Genomic DNA, 19,320 nt, shown 5'->3' on the forward strand with positions numbered 1-19,320 from the left:
ATAAGGCTCCACCCTGAACATATTTCAAGTGCCATATTTGACATCAGCGACAGCGCCACCTAGTGGGAACAGGAAGTCATGTTTTACACTTTGGGGTACAGTATTGTAATGGGTGACATCTGCAGCCTCAAATTTCTCCAGGAAAGCCTTAAGGAGTTGGTCTTGGGTTACAGAGAAAACTGTGAGTTTTCGCTGAAGGGTGTGACCCGCAGCATGGCGAACATTGAGGTCTCGCCATGAAGAAACAAATTAGTGTAACTCAATGAAATCCAGGCTGATCAGTACCAGATTTACAGGGATGATGTCAGACCCGCTGAACAGATTGATATGCCCATTGTCAGGAATACGTAGAGCGCCACCTAGTGGCACCAGGAAATGTCATGTCTTTCATTTTGTTGTACTGATTTTCACAGGTTCATCGTGGCCACCTCAAAAGCGGTGAGTATCACCATCAGTCCTCTGATGCTTCAGTGCGAAAATTGTGACTTAAACTGAACGGCGCACCCTGGTGGCAACGCAGTTCACCATGAAAGACGAAGTGGCTTTGAGGGGCTTGAAAAGTTTAAAAAGTCTTGAATTTGGCCCAAACCTCCAATGTGATGAGGGCTTTGTTTTATGTGATCATTTTCCTTGAAGCGCAAAATGGCTCCACAGCGCCCCCTACAAAATTTCAAAACAACAGCCCCTGCTCTGTGTTTTATTTATAGTTTGAAACCTGGCAAGCTTATTGGAGATATCAAGATGTACAAAAAAGTCTCTTGGAGCAATATCCCAAATCCAACAGGAAGTCAGCCATTTTAAATTAATGTGTAAATTTGCCATTTTCCCCTCTTTTCAGGCCTCATACTTTGACGAACTCCTCCAAGGGATTTCATCAGATTACCGATCTCCTGTGTGTGGAATCTAAAGACCTTTGTGATGTTAAATTGCGAAGCTTTTTACGTTCAGGGAAACGGGGTGGTCATGGCGGCACGTGGAGTTTCAATCACTCGCCAAAAGCAGTAATCTGCTGTCACTCAAAAACACAATGTCCAATCTCTCCCAAAGTCGCAGGCGTGATGAGACTCAGCTCGGAAATGTTTGTTATCCATTTGTCAGTAATGGTTAGAGCGCCACCTAGTGGGACGACTATAATAATGATTGAATGAGATGAAATGTTAGCTGGTGGTTCTGCATGAATTCCATCAATGTGACATCAGATCGGACGTGCTGGTTTAGGTGTTGGCTGGCCGACGTGCCGGGGTGCGAGGGCCCTCATAACGCTGCTTGCAGCTTTAATTATTATTATTATTATTATTATTATTATTATTATTATATTCGGCAAATGAATCGGCCTTTTGAGGGCCTAAACATGCTCAAAACTCATGAAATTTTGCACACGCGTCAGGTCTGGTGAAAATTTACGTATTTTAATGTCCGTAGACATGTCCAGGGAAAATTGGCTCAGTAGCGCCACCTAGAAAAATGAGAAACGCGAGCCCCCGAGATGGGTATGACCTACATGTATAAAACTCGGAACACATATCTAACGTTCGGAGACGCACAAAAAGTCTATTATGGCCATGTCCTAAACCCAACAGGAAGTCCGCCATTTGGAAGTGAAGGTGACATTTTGGCTCTAATTTTGCCATTTCCATGCCTCGAACTTTTGCGAACTCCTCATTGGAATTTCATCGTACAAGCTTCATATTTGGTCAGTGTCAACTACACACCTGGGCCATGTTAAATTGCGGAGCTTTTGAGTTTTCGGGATACGGTGAGGCCGTGGCGCCACGGCGAATTTCGATGACTCGCCATGAAAATCTTATTGCCTCTCGTTCTGTCATACATTGTCCGACCTTGACCAAAGTGGACACATATGATAAGGCTCCACCCTGAACATATTTCAACTGCCATATTTGACATCAGGGACAGCGCCACCTAGTGGGAACAGGAAATGTCATGTTTTACACTTTGGGGTACAGTATTGTAATGGGTGACATCTGCAGCCTCAAATTTCTCCAGGAAAGCCTTAAGGAGTTGGTCTTGGGTTACAGAGAAAACTGTGAGTTTTCGCTGAAGGGTGTGACCCCCAGCAGCATGGCGAACATTGAGGTCTCGCCATGAGAAACAAATTAGTGTAACTCAATGAAATCCAATGTGATCAGTACCAGATTTTACAGGGATGATGTCAGACCCGCCCTGAACAGATTGATATGCCCATTGTCAGGAATACATAGAGCGCCACCTAGTGGCACCAGGAAATGTCATGTCTTTCATTTTGTTGTACTGATTTTCACAGGTTCATCGTGGCCACCTCAAAAGCGGTGAATATCACCATCAGTCCCTCTTGATGCTTCAGTGAGAAAATTGTGACTATAAACTGAACGGCGCACCCTGGTGGCAACGCAGTTCACCATGAAAGATGAAGTGGCTTTTGAGGGGCTTGAAAAGTTTAAAAAGTCTTGAAATTTGGCGCACACCTCTAATGTGATGAGGGATTTCTTTTTATATGTTCATTTTCCTTGAACAGCGCAAAATGGCTCCACAGCGCCCCCTACAAAATTTCAAAACAACAGCCCCTGCTCTGTGTTTTATGTATGAGTTTGAAACCTGGCAAGCTTATTGGAGATATCAAGATGTACAAAAAAGTCTCTTGGAGCAATATCCCAATCCAACAGGAAGTCAGCCATTTTAAAATTAATGTGTAAATTTGGCGACATTTTCCCCTCTTTTCAGGCCTCATACTTTGACGAACTCCTCCAAGGGATTTCATTAGATTTACGCAATCTCCTGTGTGTGGAATCTAAAGACCTTTGTGATGTTAAATTGCGAAGCTTTTTACGTTCAGGGAAACGGGGTGGTCATGGCGGCACGTGGAGTTTCAATCACTCGCCAAAAAGCAGTAACCTGCTGTCGCTCAAAAACACAATGTCCAATCTCTCCCAAAGGTCGCAGGCGTGATGAGACTCGAGCTCGGAAATGTTTGTTATGCCATTTGTCAGTAATGGTTAGAGCGCCACCTAGTGGGACGACTATAATAATGGTTGAATGAGATGAAATTTTAGCTGGTGGTTAAATGCATGAATTCCATCAATGTGACATCAGATCGGAAGCGCTGGTTTTAGGTGTTGGGCTTGGCTCGACGCGCCGGGGGTGCGAGGGCCCTCATATCGCTGCTTGCAGCTTAATTATTATTATTATTATTATTTTTCATTGAAATGAATTGCCTTTTGAGGGCTTTAACATTCTCGAAAACTCATGAAATTTTGCACACATGCCAGGTCTGGTGAAAAATTTTGTATTTTAATGGTTTTACATATGAGCATTGGGAAATGGCTCTGTAGCGCCACCTATGCCTTGTTAAATGCAGCCCTACGAACACATCGTTTGAGCTACTTGTATGAAATCTGGCACACATGTGTATCATGCCAAGACGAACAAAAAAGTCTGTGGGACCATTGACGCAAACCCAACAGGAAGTCCGCCATTTTGGATTGAAGGTCACATTTTGGCTCTAATTTTGCCATTTCCATGCCTCGAACTTTTTCGAACTCCTCCTTGGGATTTGGTCTTATAAGCTTCATCTTTGGTCAGTGTCAACTACACACCTGGGCCATGTTAAATTGCGGAGCTTTTGAGTTTTCGCGATACGGTGAAGCGGTGGTGCCACGGCGAATTTCGATGACTCGCCATGAAAATCTTATTGCCTCTCATTCTGTCATACATGGCCCGACCTTGACAAAGAGCACACATATGATAAGGCTCCACCCCTGAACATATTTCAACTGCCATATTTGACACCAGGGACAGCGCCACCTAGTGGGAACAGGAAATGTCATGTTTTACACTTTGGAGTACAGTATACTGATGGGTGACATCTGCAGCCTCAAATTTCTCCAGGAAAGCCTTAAGGAGTTGGTCTTGGCTTGCAGTGAAAACTGTGAGTTTTCGCGGAAGGGTGTGACCCAGCAGCATGGCGAACTTTGACGTCTCGCCATGAAGAAACAAATTAGTATAACTCAATGAAATCCAGTCTGATCAGTACCAGACTTTAAAGGCATGATGTCAGACCCGCCCTGAAAGATTGATGTGCCCATTGTCAAGAATACATAGAGCGCCACCTAGTGGCAACAGGAAATGTTATGTCTTATATTTGTTGCACTGATTTTCACAGGTTCATCGTGGCCACTTCAAAAGCGGTGAATATTACCATCAGTCCCTCATGATGCTTCAGTGAGAAATTGTGACTTTAAACTGAAGGGCGCACCCTGGTGGCAACGCGGTTCACCATGAACAATGAAGTGGCTTTTGAGGGGCTTGGAAAGTTTAAAATGTCTTGAAATTTGGCCCAAACCTCCAATGTGATGAGCGCTTTCTTGTTATTTTACCATTTTCATTGAATAGCGCAAAATGGCTCCACAGCGCCCCTACAAAATTTCAAAACAACAGCCCCTGCTCTGTGTTTTATGTATGAGTCTGAAACCTGGTAAGCTTATGGAGGATATCAAGATGTACAAAAAAGTCTCTTGGAGCAATATCCCAAATCCAACAGGAAGTCAGCCATTTTAAAATTAATGTGTAATTTTGGCGACAATTTCCCTTCTTTTCAGGCACCGTACTTTGACGAACTCCTCCAAGGGATTTCATCATATTGCCGCGATCTCCAGTGTGTGGAATCTAAAGACCTTTGTGATGTAAAATTGCGAAGCTTTTACGTTCAGGGAAACGGGGTGGTCATGGCGGCACGTGGAGTTTCAATCACTCGCCAAAAAGCAGTAATCTGCTGTCACTCCAAAACACAATGTCCAATCTCTCCCAAAGGTCACAGTTATGATGAGACTCGAGCTCGGAAATGTTTGTTATGCCATTTGTCAGTAATGGTTAGAGCGCCACCTAGTGGGATGACTATAATAATGGTTGAATGAGATGAAATTTTAGCTGGTGGTTAAATGCATGAATTCCATCAATGTGACATCAGATTGGAAGCGCTGGTTTTAGGTTTTGAGCTTGGCTCGATGTGCTGGGGTGCGAGGGCCCTCATAACGCTGCTTGCAGCTTTAATTGTAAATGTAATCATTGCACTGGCCATTTTTCTGCAGAAAATGATATTTTTACTTTTGATAGTTTCACTGGTACTTTGTTATTGTTATACTGATACAAAAGTCTTCATTAACTCATTGTTAAATATTATGTTCAGTGTTCAATTCAGAGTTTGAGTTCTCGCAAGGAATGTATGAAAATCTATCAACATACAGTGGCTTGCAAAAGTATTCGGCCCCCTTGAACTTTTCCACATTTTGTCACATTACAGCCACAAACATGAATCAGTTTTATTGGAATTCCACGTGAAAGACCAATACAAAGTGGTGTACACGTGAGAAGTGGAACGAAAATTATACATGATTCCAAACATTTTTTACAAATAAATAACTGAAAAGTGGGGTGTGCGTAATTATTCAGCCCCCTGAGTCAACACTTTGTAGAACCACCTTTTGCTGCAATTACAGCTGCCAGTCTTTTAGGGTATGTCTCTACCAGCTTTGCACATCTAGAGACTGAAATTCTTGCCCATTCTTCTTTGCAAAACAGCTCCAGCTCTGTCAGAAGAATGGGCAAGGATTTCAGTCTCTACATGTGCAAAGCTGGTAGAGACATACCCTAAAAGACTGGCAGCTGTAATTGCAGCAAAAGGTGGTTCTACAAAGTATTGACTCAGGGGGCTGAATAATTACGCACACCCCACTTTTCAGTTATTTATTTGTAAAAAATATTTGGAAACATGTATGATTTTCATTCCACTTCTCACGTGTACACCACTTTGTATTGGTCTTTCACATGGAATTCCAATAAAATTGATTCATGTTTGTGGCTGTAATGTGACAAAATGTGGAAAAGTTCAAGGGGGCCGAATACTTTTGCAAGCCACTGTATACACACACGGATTCAGATCCATTAAAATCACTAATGAATCATTTTTTAGATTTGACGATGATCACATTTGCACTCAGCTGGAATGAATGGCTGTTTTGGGGTGGCTGTAGATCAGGGTAGAGCAAGTCTTCTACTATTTGAAAGGTTGGTGGTGGTTGATTCCTGGCTGCTCTATCTGCATGCCAAATATCATGGGGTAAGATACTAACCTCAAGTTGCTCTCTGGTGCGAGTATGAATGTGTGTGAATGTTAGATCACTTCTGCCTTGAAAGAGTGCTTGTATGAATCGGTGAAGCAGGCATGTCGTATAGAGCACTTTGATTCTCCGGGAGAAGAGAACAGTGCTATATAAGAATCAGTCCATTTACCATTCGTTATGTCAAAGCAGGACTTGTGTTTGTGTATTTTTCAAATAGTCAGTAATTAGGTTTGTTCTGATGGCAAAGATGACAGAACAACAGATGTTTGTTATCCTTTTGTCATATTGCTTCATTACAGACATTGTTCAAAAATAACAAAGATATTTCAGCGCATTCTTTTTCAATAGCAGGCTTGGACAGGCTAAAGCATAGCTTAAACACATAAAACATGTCTTTATCATAAATGTTTTAATAAATCCATTGATCCAGGCATAAAATATTACAAATTCATATTCTGCCTAATATTATACAACATGGAGACGGGGTGACGCTTTACTACACAAGATATATGTGACTTTATGTGTGTTTAAAAACAAGACTCCATTATTGGGCCTGTGGTGAGTTGTGTCATTTCTGTTTGCACTTCCAACACTATCTTTGGCAGTTTGTGTTCCTTCTTAAAAGTGCAAAAGACTCAAAATTCTTCCTTCATAGTGCTGGTATGGAAGCTCAGTATTCCAAAATTTTGACATATATTGTCCTACAATTTTTCAAAGTGCCATCAAAAATCCACCTATAAAAAATAAAACTAAAAAAAAACATTTTTGGTTAAAATTTAGTTCATATACCCTTCAAGGACGCCTTCTCCTTGAACCAGATTCGAAGAACTTTTTGATAACACCCTCATAAAATCTTCATCAGGTTTAGATGGCTTTACATTTTGCATTCATTTATCCATAGTATGTTCTTTTGTGTACAATCAAGTCTACTGTACAGTTATGATCAACCACAAAAATATAATAATGCATTTGTAAGCACATATGCAACAAAATATCAAGGCCACAGCTGAATAAATATATGAATGTGATATTTTAAGAAATGTGCCATTTTCTGATTAAAGATGTTATTACTAGTAATAGTCATAATTTTCTAATATACAATGAAGTTTGGATTTAAAGAACAAAGCTGCATCTCTACATGGGAAAATGTGAAAAGAAAAAGCCTTATGAGAGATGAAAATATGCCTTGATTTTACAAACACACTTTCATTTTTATAATTATTTATAATTTGGCAAATTACAAGTTCATTTTCATCACACAACGCCATTTCAATAGAGAAGAATTCATTAGAAAAAAATTAAATTACAACTAAAAATTAAAATGACAACTTAACTATAAATATTATTAACTCAAAACCTTGTTTATTAAGGTCATCATGTCTATGATGCAAATCAGCATAATGCTGTTATGGAGCTTGACACCTGACTAAAGGTTTCTAATAATATGTGACAAGGTCTATATAGCAGTGGTGGACAAAAAGTCACATTAACGTAGCAGGGCCTGCTTGGGTTCAAGTGACATTTTTCTCACAGGACAGTGAGTGCACGAGTTCATGAGGACATCTCCAAGCCTGTCAAGTTTTTCTGATTGCATGGACTCATCTGTGGAGATGTACATTACAATGCACTAACTGTGGATGTGCCCCAGGCAGGACAGGCTACAGCAACACAATTAATGTATGGCGACTATGTGTTTTAATGTAATAATTTAATGATTTTTAAATAGTATCTAATGTTTTGATACATTAGACATCTGAAATGCATAAAGCCTTAAAAACAAATGTCTGATAAGTGTATTTAAAAATGCATTGTACCATATACCTACATAGATGTTGTTACAGTTTTACTTGCACAACTGCAGCTTTATTCTTAAGCCTTTATAAATAGGACTTATTTGTACAAAACAAAAAAAGCCTTTATTTTTCTATTAAAACTTTTATTCTATAACCCCCCTTTTTGTAAAAGTTGATACATTTATTTTAATATTAATTAATATGAGTGCACTGAAATTTCAAGAATAAAGTTGCAGGATCTTTTACAGTCATGTAAAAGTCAAAGATACTGTGTGTGTTTGAAATGTAGCTTTTTTTGGTTCCTGTGCAAAATGTGTTTAAAAACAGAATGCAATGATTTGCAAATCTCATAAACCCATATTTTATTCACAATTTAAAAAAACTGAAAAAATAATAAATGTTTAAACTTGGGATTATTTAAGAAAATTATTAGGTCATCTTGAATTTGATGGCAGCTTGTATAAACACTATGAGCATCTGGGAAGAAGGCTTAACTAAAACTGAGTTGATAATAAAGTTTCCCTCATCTCAGGGTTAACAAACTCAAAGTCATATCTATACTCTCCATCTTTCTAAGTCCTTGACAATAATGCTGTCAGGCTGTCAGCCAGTTTCCTGAAAACATTTACTGTGTGTTGCACACTGGAAATATTATCAGCTGTCACAGTGACGAAAAACGTGTCACATCTGGATCTTGGAGCTGATGTAAATATTTGCGCGAACACTAGGTGGGGCTGAGATGACTTTAAGTGTCATGGTTCCTGGAGTCAGTGTTTTCAGTTTGTTGTTCTTTTTCCTCAGTTAATTTTTTTAAATCTATTTTTTTGTGTTATTGTAATTATGTTTGGATTATGTCCTGAAGTTTCTGGGTTTTTGTTTATAATTTAATAAACACGTTTCAATTAATGTCTATCTTTTATTATCATTCTGGTTTTGGTGATTTGGTTTATACTTATTCTTCCTAGCCTTCCCTGTTCCCTCAGTGCAGGTGTTTTCATGACTTCCTGTCTGATTTTGCCAGTCAGTTGTCTCAGTTTTCTTCAGTTCATGTTTTATTGTCCATGCTCCCACGTTCTGTTTTTTCTCTTTTGTCTCCTACTTTTGCAATTCTGCCTTGAGCCCAGCTTTGTCTCCTTGACATCCAGGAGTAAACATCCTTTTGAGTTTATCCTTTTGTCTCCAGGGTCCTGCATATCGGGTCCAAGCCCTGCCTGCCGCACAACATATCACGACATTGACACTCAAACTGAACTCCATATATTTTAGAGTTGTTCTTAAACATGGACTATCTGCAGGTTCTGAGCATTTACATGTGTTCACAGACTGAGATGAAGTCATTATTATTATGAATTATGTCAAACAACATTTTGGTATCTGAATTTCAGAGTCTGAGCCTTGACACATTTTACACTGAAAAGCAGCTAAATTAGTGTCGAGTCAACCTGGAACCTTAATTGCTGAGATCATAGGCTCTGCAAAAGATCAGCAAACCGTGTCAGAGTCCACTTATCCAAAACAGATCATGGATTCAGATCTGACATTTTTATCTTCGCTTTTTTCACCTACATTTTGTAGTTCTTAGGTTAGAAGTGAATAATTAAATTTAGATATCAAATCAAATTAGGATTCTAGCTTCATCTAAAAAAATAGTTGGGTGCATGATGCCAGCAGGCGTTATAAAAACTATACCGCCACTGCTACCCCAGAATCTTCTAACAGATGTACCTATGTATTAATTTAAAAATCCTTCGTTACCTCGTTCGCGTGTTCACGAAATTGGATGTCGACCTGACAGGGTGATGACAATACCCATCAGCCTTTAATGGCTTAGCAGTAAAAATGCTATATTTTATTATCAAACTTATCTGTGATGATGACAAAGTGGCCCACACTGATTAATAGTACTCTTTTTCCCTCCTGTTCATATTCTGTGGTGAATAATAGTATCAGAGCTCCATTAATGATGGTTTTCTTTCCCTGGCCATGCATGCGCATATCTCAGGGTGACCACATTCAGAGTTGATTGACCTAACTCCAATCAGCTGTTCCAGAACAAGAAACTCTGAATTGCCCATCTCTGTTATTTTTCAACATGCTTCCTGGAACATGGCCCAGCAGTTGGGACTTTTAGGAGTGGAATATTGGCCCATTCTTGTCTTACATGGGATTGTAGCTGCTCAACGGTCCTTGGTCATCTTTGGATGAGAGCATCCATCCAAAGGATAATGTCTTTGGCTAGTTTCTCTTAAATGTATATAGACCTTGTAGCATTGATTGTGTCTTTCCAGATGTGCCAGCTGCTAGTTCCATAGCCACTAATGCAGCCCCATACCATCAAAGATGCTGGTTTTTGAACTGAGTGCTGATAACAAGCTCCTCTTCATTCCAAGAAGAATTTCAAATTGGTTTGTCTGATCACAGAATTCTGTTGAGGTTTTTTTCTTACATTTTACACAGTGTCCAATCTTTTTCAGAATCGGGTTTGTTTATTTTTATCCTTAAATTTGTAACTTTATTTTCATAAAAGCATGATCTTTTTCTAAAAAGACTGCAATGTTTTTCCTCCCCCAGTGACCTTTACACTCTCACATAGACTGATTCAAGCCACACTAGAAGCCAAAAACCAAAACATAGAAAACCAACTCTTGTAAGTTTGAAATTATACATGTTTTAAATATCTTCACTTAATGTAGATTCATTAAAATGTGGCAGTTGGCTGTGTGAGCATGTGCATGTTAAAAAACTTAAAGTTTTTTATTTTTCCTCATAGCTCAGAGAAGCTGTGCTTGTGCATGTGTGTGTGTGTGTGTTCAGCGGTTCAGCAGCATGTTGGGCAGTGTCTTCAGGTCGATCTGAGGCAACACCCAGAAACAGTAGAGCAGTAACCATAGCAGCAGCAGCACACGTAGCTCCCAGTTCTCCCTCCACCTACACACACACAGACAAATGTAACTTTACTTTCTCTTTGCACAGGTTTGAGCTCATTTGATTCTCCTTTGAACAGTTTTTAAATTGGTGGTTGAGCTGCACTCTTCAGCTATTTCACACACTTGTGCTCTTCATAACATTTTCAGTATTGCAGCACATTCTCTTTATATGAACTCAAGCAGCTGTTTTCATTACAGACAATTTAACACTGAAGAAACCCACATTTGAGGCAAAGCTATGACACGGAACCAGACTGACACTACACTACAACTGTGCTGGAATTAGCTCACGCAGATGGAACAGAAATTTGAATGTGCTTTTCTGTCTGTTACAACAAAATGTCTGCTGTGTTACAAAAGTCCAGTAACAAATCACATTTTTCTGACAGCAACAGATTTCAGCATTTACCATGTTGTCAGTTTTTGTAATATGTACTACAAAAACAAGTTGCATGGAGCAGCTACATTGTGATTTCATTCAAAGAAAGTCTGTGTAGTCTTCACAGGTACATCCAAATGTAGGTTCTCCTGCTAATCTGTAAGATGCAGAGAAATGAAGACGTCCGTCCTTCCTGTGCCACGTATTAATCTAACTTAAGTGCTGTTTGCTCACAATAACATAATTAGAAGTTACCTCAAGTCAGCAGCTACTGTTATAAACCTAGCAACATGGTGAACCTACATCACAGTTAAAGGCTCGAGTGTTACAAACAACTAAATCAGGGAAGGAAATGCTCTTACCAAAAATCAGAGTCATCGCCGTCAGCTTTTGCAGTTACAGCTCTCTGACTGTCCTGTGAAAATGCCAGTCACACACTCTCAATATACAGTGGTACTCAATGTTTTAACATCACTGTGGGAGGGAAAGGAGCATCAAACTCACCACTGACTCAGGGCAATGAGCCCCCTTTCTGTGACGGAGAACTGGTGGGATATGGCTTTCACCTTGTTTGCTGGAACCTGCACTGCTCCTGACGAAAAAAAAAATCTATCACTTTCATTCTCAACAGGAGACGGTAAAGCCTGGAAATAACAAAAACCATGACTTTTTCAAGCCTCCGGAATCACAGAATAAGTCCTGGCATGAAACACTAAGCTGCTCTAACATTCTGGCTCAAGAAACTTCAGGTTTACAGTGAAAACACTATAACAAAACAAAGAACCAGATGGAATCAAGCTCTGTTGTAATACTTAAGGGTCAGGCAGAACTGAAGAATATAAAAAAGCTTTAAACATTAAAAAAGATCCTTTATTTTTTGGTTTATTTTCTGCTATGTATTTTTTAAAAGTGAGAGTGGTCCAGCTGTAGCTGTAGCTCAGGAGGTAAAGCAGGTCATCTGCTAAACAGAAGGTTAATGGTTCGATCCCTGGCTCCCCCTAGTCTGCAGGCCAAATATCCTTGGGCAAGATAATAAGCCCAACACATTCATACTCTGATGAATGTTAGCTAGAAAGTGTTTTTCTTTAATTCTGAAGCCACAGTCCTGTCTGTGTTGTACTGCCTTCCTTTAATTTCCTTCAGCCTCCTCTTTTCAGGACATTTATAGAAATGTCTAACTGAAAGGCTGGGTCAGAAGAATCCCATCATTTGCCACAACATTGCTTTCCCCCTGGGTAAAGTGTGCTTCTCAGTGTACACTAAGAATAGAAAGCCTACCTCACAGGCTCTGTGTTTTCCCTGGCAGAGACTGGCTTCTGTTGCTCAGCCTCACTGGGATCCCTCCTGTCTGCTAGAACATCAGCATCTCCTAAGGGCTTACATAGCTTCACTCCAGGCAACAAGCAATGCTGCTGGGATCCAAATACATTCTTTGTCTCTTGGGTGGCCTTTGTGATCACCTAACAGGATAAAAAGAGATATTTTAACAGAATAAAAAGTACAGAAAAAAAGTCACACTTTAACATATCATTGCTTCTGTGCTGCTCATTGTATCAGTAATGTCTTCGAGAAACTTGCCAAACAAGCTGAAGGTAGGGCTAGGTGATAAAATAATTACAGCGAAATAACTTTTCCACAATCAAAATATGAGACATGGTCAACACAAAGTCAGCAGAACTCCTTTGTTTCACATTTTGAAGGCCAGTGACAATGACGAGTTGTGTATGTTTGAACTGCTGCAGCGGCACACACCTTAAGAGCGATAGCAAGAGAAAATACACAATGACAACAGAAAATGCTCCCGAAAACTCGCAACGCAACAGCGGGACCTTGAAGCCCAAGAAAGTGAAATAGGTTCACATTTACCTTATCGTGCTCCTGTATCAAGTCCACTTCCCTGAAGTCTTCACCCAGCGGATCGAATTGTTGGTCATCTGGCAGAATGTCTGAAGGTGGTGCTGGCTGCAGAGCAGAGACACTCAAACAGAGGGCCAGGTCTGCGCTTCAGTGTCAGGTTGCTCTGTAAACATGAGCTCTTCTTTGTCAGGGTAGAACAGATCCATGGGCTCCACAGGGTCACCAACCAGATCCTCTGTTGGAGAACCTCGATCAAAGTCTGTATAAAACAAAGGTCCATGTTTCTGGACACGGTAGCTGGTTCAGAGCGCAGCGTCCCTATCTCATCACTTGGCTCGGTGTTGAATGGATCCAGTGTACTGAGCTGCGTGTTGGCTATGTCGCTGCTACAAAAGGTGTCAGCTAATTTGCTCTCGTGTCCATCAGGTGGATCAGTAGAATTTACAGCACGCTCAGTATCCACTATATGAGTTTCAGCCTCTGTAGAAAAGTTAGTTTCTCCCTGAGAATCATCAAGAGGAGGCTCGCATTTGTCGCCATCTTCACTTATATCAATCTGACCTTGCATGTGTTCATTTGATGATAGATCGTGTTCATTTATATCATTTAAATGCTGATTTTCTAGATCCATTAATTCTCCAGAAGATGTTGGGTTAGCATTTTCAAACAGACTCTCAGCAATAATTTTATCATCTTTACTGGAGGTAGAGCTTTTTTCATCTGGGTTTGCAGTACTGTCGGCACACATGTCGGTCACCTCGCTTACAAGCACCAATGGCTGGCTGAGAGTTTTATCAGCAGTACCGTGTTCTTCTTGGTTACAAGTTGTATCATCCTGTTCTTCTGGCACGCTGACAATAGAGATGGAAGGAATATTCATGCCTATGCTTGGCGCCTGGCTTGTTGTTAATACTTCCTCTGTGTCGGTAGAACAGGTGTTTTCTAAAGCTTTAGCAATCTGTACAGAATTATTTCTGTCCTGAGAGTCTGGGCAGTCTTTTAAAAGCCCTTCATTTTCTTCATCTTGTGTTTCTATAAGTACTTCATTCCTGCCCTTTAAGATTTCTGGTTCTTTTTCGTTCTCTAAAGAACCACAGCAGTCTGTTTTATGGCATTCAGTTTCCACTTCGACCTCCTCAGAGATATTTGTGTCTTGCAGAAATTCACTTTGAATGTTAGTTTCTCCTTTGTGGTTCTGTGCATTCACAGATTTCTTTACACATTTCTCATCTCTGTGAGTACCGTCTTCTATAATATTCTCTTTCACAGATTCTTCACAATAGTCGCTGGATGGCCGTTCAGTGTTGGAGCTCAGTACGTGAGGTTCAAGGAGATCTTCAGCACCAAAGTCCCTCACTTCAGCTGAAGTGAATTCAGACTCTAGCTGTGTAACCTCAGTATTGATCTGCTCTGTTTCCAAGTCCTGGTTGTTTCTTTCAAGGTTTGAATCTTCCACTTCAGCTACTTGTAGTTCCCTTTTCTTAGCATGCCCAGGAATTTGTTCTGCATGCTCTCCAGTGAGCTCAAGAGTAAATCCCTTCATCAACACAACACTCACTTAGTGACTGCTCATCAGGGCTCTTTCTTCTATGGATGGGATAAATCCTTCATCAATAGCAGTTACTTCCACAGGGGTCGCACGGTACACGTCCAAGCTGTTTCAATATCACACAAGCAACTTTGGCTCTCGCCATCCTTCTCCCCTGCCACGGCAAGCTCACTCTCCACCCAAGAGTCTGGTGAGCTGATTGCAGAGTCATCCAATACTGACTCTGTGTTTACAGACTCGGGTACTGATGAGCCGGTGGGCGAGTGAGTATAAGACAGCTGTGGGTCACCATTGTTGGTTAAGATTTCTTCCACTGGTTTTATGGGGTCATCTGTTAGGGGCGAATCTGTCAAAATGTCATCGCTGGACCACGATCGAGTTGCTGTCACCCTGAAGGAAGGTAGCATCATGCTTCTGTCTTCTGATACAGAGGAAATTAAGATTTTGGGTGGGGGTTGGGCACTGTCCTTCTGAAACATATAGGACCGCTCCCTTACTCTGCTTCGGTGAGTACCTTTACTCATGTGGTCAGAGTCGCTGTCGCGGAAGTTGAGTCGGCCCATAGAGACACTTCGTTCAATTAGCTGGCAGGGCTCCTCTGGCTGAGATGGGAACAGGAAAATGTCAGTTTCCAAATGACTGCTTAGTCAAAATACAAAATTCCAATTTGTCTACTAAGTAAGGGATCTTTCATACCTCCTCGATACCAGGGAAGTGCTCCAGAAACTGAGACACATATGTAATAATAGACTGCTCATCTGGTGCATTGACAGACACATCTGAGCAAATAAAGGAAAATTGAGAGAGAGCAAGAGTGGGAGAAAGAGAGTAACTAAATGTAAACATGCCTTATTATTATTATCATCATCATCATCATCATCATTATCATTATTATTACTATTATAGGATCCTATGTCTAAGATGTGGCCAAAAAACAATCCAGGGACAGGCTTGTGAAAATTAAAAAGCCGTGTCCAACTTAAATTAGGTTAGGCTCCTGTTCAACATAATCTCCTTGGGAATGTCTACACAGCTTCCAGTGCAGCTGCTCTGTTTGGAGGGTCTTGGAAGACTCTGGCCAGTTTGATGTCCGTGGTAAAATCACTATCTCTTCACTTGGGATGAAAGTTAGATTTCCAGCAGTTTTCACTAGAAGAATGCGCAATTACTAATCCTGAAGCTGTGTGCCAGGCAGGAGACTGAGAACAGGAGCATCGAATTAACGCTTTACAGGAGCACCAAAGCATTCATTACAAGTACAAATATAATGAAACTTCCACGGACTGATCTTAAAAGCAGCCAATTGAAGACAGCCAGAAATGCACGAGAGGATTACCTTTAAAGGTTCTATATGTCCCTCATAATAATGGGGAAATCTACAGGCTGTCTGACCATTACTTTATTAAATCAGTGAAGACTGTCTGAAAGGGCTACTTTGTAGTGTAACAGCATTGTTTATAAGTGGTAAAAATAAATTACACTACGCTAAATTTAACAGCTTTGATTTTTTCAAATGATGGTTGATATTCCCTGTCAAATCCTTCAGTCTATCACGTGTACAACAAAAAAGATTTCTCATTCTTTGTTAGCAAATAATCCATCTGAATCTCAGTGTCTGTCAAATCAAGAATTACGTTATCAGCCAAGTTAATGTAAAACATATTTATAGACTACTGGGTGTAACACTGTTTGCAAACACTTCAGATAAAAGTTTCTAGTGGCAGCAGTCTGCCTATGGAGGACAGATGGAGTATATGGGGTGGTGTAGCATGGGAAACACACAAGAGTATAGGAAGTTACAGTTAAGCAATGTGTTGTAAACACAGTGAATGTATTTTTATATTATAGTCCATTTGTTCTCTGGTGCTGAGTAAAATGTCTTTCTTTCTGTTAATGGGAGTTTATGTTATGATATAACCATTGGGTCATTTTCTTCTCACAAATATAAATGTCACTGCTGTATTCCTGACCAAGTAGAATGTAAAACTTCCCCTTAAAAGTAGCATCTCTGAAGGCTATTCATTCTGACACACAACAGCAGTCAGCTATCCTCAGAGAAGCTGATTGTGACTAGATTCTGACTCTCGACCAAAGTTTTCTTACTGTTGCATTTTAATCTCAAGAAATGATTCACACATCACAAAAATATGCTGATGAGATACACTCAACTACTATTGTCACTGTTCTTGAGCTCTCTTTTATCACGATATCTGTAACATAGATGAATTACAGTTTCAGTCACTAGATTAGTGATTAGGGTGGTAAGTAAAAGTAGCTGTTGTCTTGTTACCTTCAGGTTCCAGAAGGCGCGGTATACCCAGGCTGTAGTGGGCTATTCTGAAGGCGTCCTCTAGATTTTCTCTGGAACTTCTCAATAGGGCTTTCCTCATATCTACCAAGCTGGAGTCAATGGACTTAATAACAGCCAGGAAAGCCAGACCACTGATCCAGCTTTTACTAAAGTCCTGCACTGCTACACTATCTGTAACAAAAATAAGAAATAGTCTGTGGTGAGGGCCAGTCGGGAACACCACCAAAAAACCCCAAACAAACAAAAACAAAACAAAACCACATCAGTCATCTCATGGCACTCTCCATTGAAAGCTAAAAAACCTGCAAAACCAGAAAGGGAACCCCAAACATCAGACGATGCCCTATGAGTAAGCACTTGGTGACAATGAGATGGAAGGACGTCCTTTTCACAGGACAACACCTTTAGCAGGACCAGGCTCATAGATTGGTACCCATCTGCCTCAACCAGTTGGGCAGTGAGGGTAAAAGGCAAGAGAAAAGCAAAATGGAGGGACCACAAAGAACTAACTGGATCAAACACAAATAGATCCAAAGAATTACTGCTTCTCCAACAGGACACAAACTATGTAATTGTATAATGTATGTAACATATATAATGGAAATGGCAGCTCCAACTCACTTGCGTGTTCGCTTCTGTACCCACTGCAGTAACTTCTTAATGGCCCTGCTGTGTTCTCGCACGGCTGTGGATGCTGACTGCCTGTCGTCGATGGCGTGCTGCTGTAGGATGTGTCAGAGTCAGAGCTGGTGGGAATGGATGAAAGACTGGAAGAGGAGGGGAACTGGCTCCTGATGTTCCCAGTCAGTTCCTTAATCTGGGTGGCAGAAGAGAGCTGAATTACTTTACTGCTCATCTCAACCTTTAGGTATTGAATTTGACTGCATTCTTCCACTGTAGTAACATCCATCCATCCATCTTCATCCGCTTTATCCGAGGCCGGGTCGCGGGGGCAGCAGCCTAAGCAGAGAAGCCCAGACCTCCCTCCCCAGCCACCTCCTCCAGCTTATCCGGGGAATACCAAGGCGTTCCCAGGCCAGCTGAGAGATATAATCTCTCCAGCGTGTCCTGGTCTGCCCCGGGCCTCTCCCGGTGGACATGCCGGAACACCTCACCCAGGAGCGCCCAGGAGGCATCCTTGTCAGATGCCCGAACCACCTCAACTGGCTCCTTTCGATGTGGAGGAGCGGCTCTACTCTGAGCCCCTCCCGATGGCGAACTTCTCACCCTATCTCTAAGGGAGAGACCAGCCACCCTTCGGAGGAAGCTCATTTCTGCCGCTTGTATCCGCGATCTCGTTCTTTCGGTCACTACCCACAGCTCGTGGCCATAGGTGAGGGTAGGGACGTAGATCGACCGGTAAATTGAGAGCTTCGCTTTTACACTCAGCTCCCTCTTCACCACGACGGACCGGTGCAGCGTCCGCATCACTGCAGCCGCAGCACCAATCCGTCTGTCGATCTCCGGCTCCCTTCTCCCATCACTCGCGAACAAGACCCGAGATACTTGAACTCCTCCACTTGGGCAGGAACTCATCCCCGACCCGGAGTGGGCACTCCACCTTTTCCGGCTGAGAACCATGGCCTCAGATTTGGAGGTGCTGATCCTCATTCCCTGCTTCACACTTGGCTGCGAACCGCTCCAGTGCGAGCTGGAGGCCTTCACCTGATGAAGCCAACAGAACCACATCATCCGCAAAAGCAGAGATGAGATTCTGAGGCCACCGAAGTGAAAGCCCTCCGCCACTTGGCTGCGCCTAGAAATCCTGTCCATAAAAATTATGAACAGAACCGGTGACAAAGGGCAGCCCTGGCGGAGCCCATCACCCACCGGGAACAAGTCCGACTTATTGCCGGCAATGCGAACCAAACTCTTGCAACGGTTGTACAGGGATCGAATGGCCCGTAGCAATGGCCAGACACCCCATACTCCCGCAACACTCCCACAGGACACCCCGAGGACACGGTCGAATGCCTTCTCCAAGTCCACAAAACAATGTAGACTGGTTGGCAAACTCCCATGCACCTCAAGTATCCTTGAGAGGATAAAGAGCTGGTCCAGTGTTCCGCGACCAGGACGAAAACCGCATTGTTCCTCCTGTATCCGAGGTTCGACTAACGGACGAACTCTCCTTTCCAGCACCCTGGCATAGACTTTCCCAGGGAGCTGAGGAGTGTGATCCCCCTGTAGTTGGAAACACCCTCCGGTCTCCCCTCTTAAAGATGGGACCACCACCCCGGTCTGCCAGTCCAGGGTACTGCCCTGATCTCCACGCAACATTGTAGAGGCGTGTCAACCAGGACAGCCCTACAACATCCAGAGCCTTCAGAACTCGGGCGACCTCTCAACACCAGGGCTCTGCCACCAAGGAGTGTTTAACTGCCTCAGTGA

The 19,320-nt window shown here is 41.8% G+C and overlaps 1 protein-coding gene and 1 long non-coding RNA gene across 2 annotated transcripts; both read right to left on the bottom strand.

Annotated features, from left to right (window-relative positions):
- Positions 1-6,378: 6,378 nt before the first annotated feature.
- LOC109198741 (uncharacterized) lies at positions 6,379-13,336 on the bottom strand. Its single transcript, XR_002059382.2, has 5 exons — positions 13,079-13,336; positions 12,491-12,672; positions 11,717-11,804; positions 11,575-11,627; positions 6,379-10,834 (listed from the first exon to the last, which is right to left on the bottom strand). It is a non-coding gene; the product is annotated as an uncharacterized LOC109198741 (long non-coding RNA).
- A 1,353-nt stretch (positions 13,337-14,689) lies between these two features.
- LOC109198740 (calmin) lies at positions 14,690-17,785 on the bottom strand. The gene is made up of 4 exons (XM_019354092.1): positions 17,551-17,785; positions 16,909-17,100; positions 15,315-15,397; positions 14,690-15,220 (listed from the first exon to the last, which is right to left on the bottom strand). Exons 1-4 carry the CDS (start codon positions 17,783-17,785, stop codon positions 14,690-14,692), a joined length of 1,041 nt encoding a protein of 346 aa, XP_019209637.1.
- Positions 17,786-19,320: the final 1,535 nt, after the last annotated feature.

Source organism: Oreochromis niloticus, unplaced genomic scaffold, assembly GCF_001858045.2.
Source record: "Oreochromis niloticus isolate F11D_XX unplaced genomic scaffold, O_niloticus_UMD_NMBU tig00007527_pilon, whole genome shotgun sequence".
Taxonomy (NCBI): Eukaryota; Metazoa; Chordata; class Actinopteri; order Cichliformes; family Cichlidae; genus Oreochromis; species Oreochromis niloticus.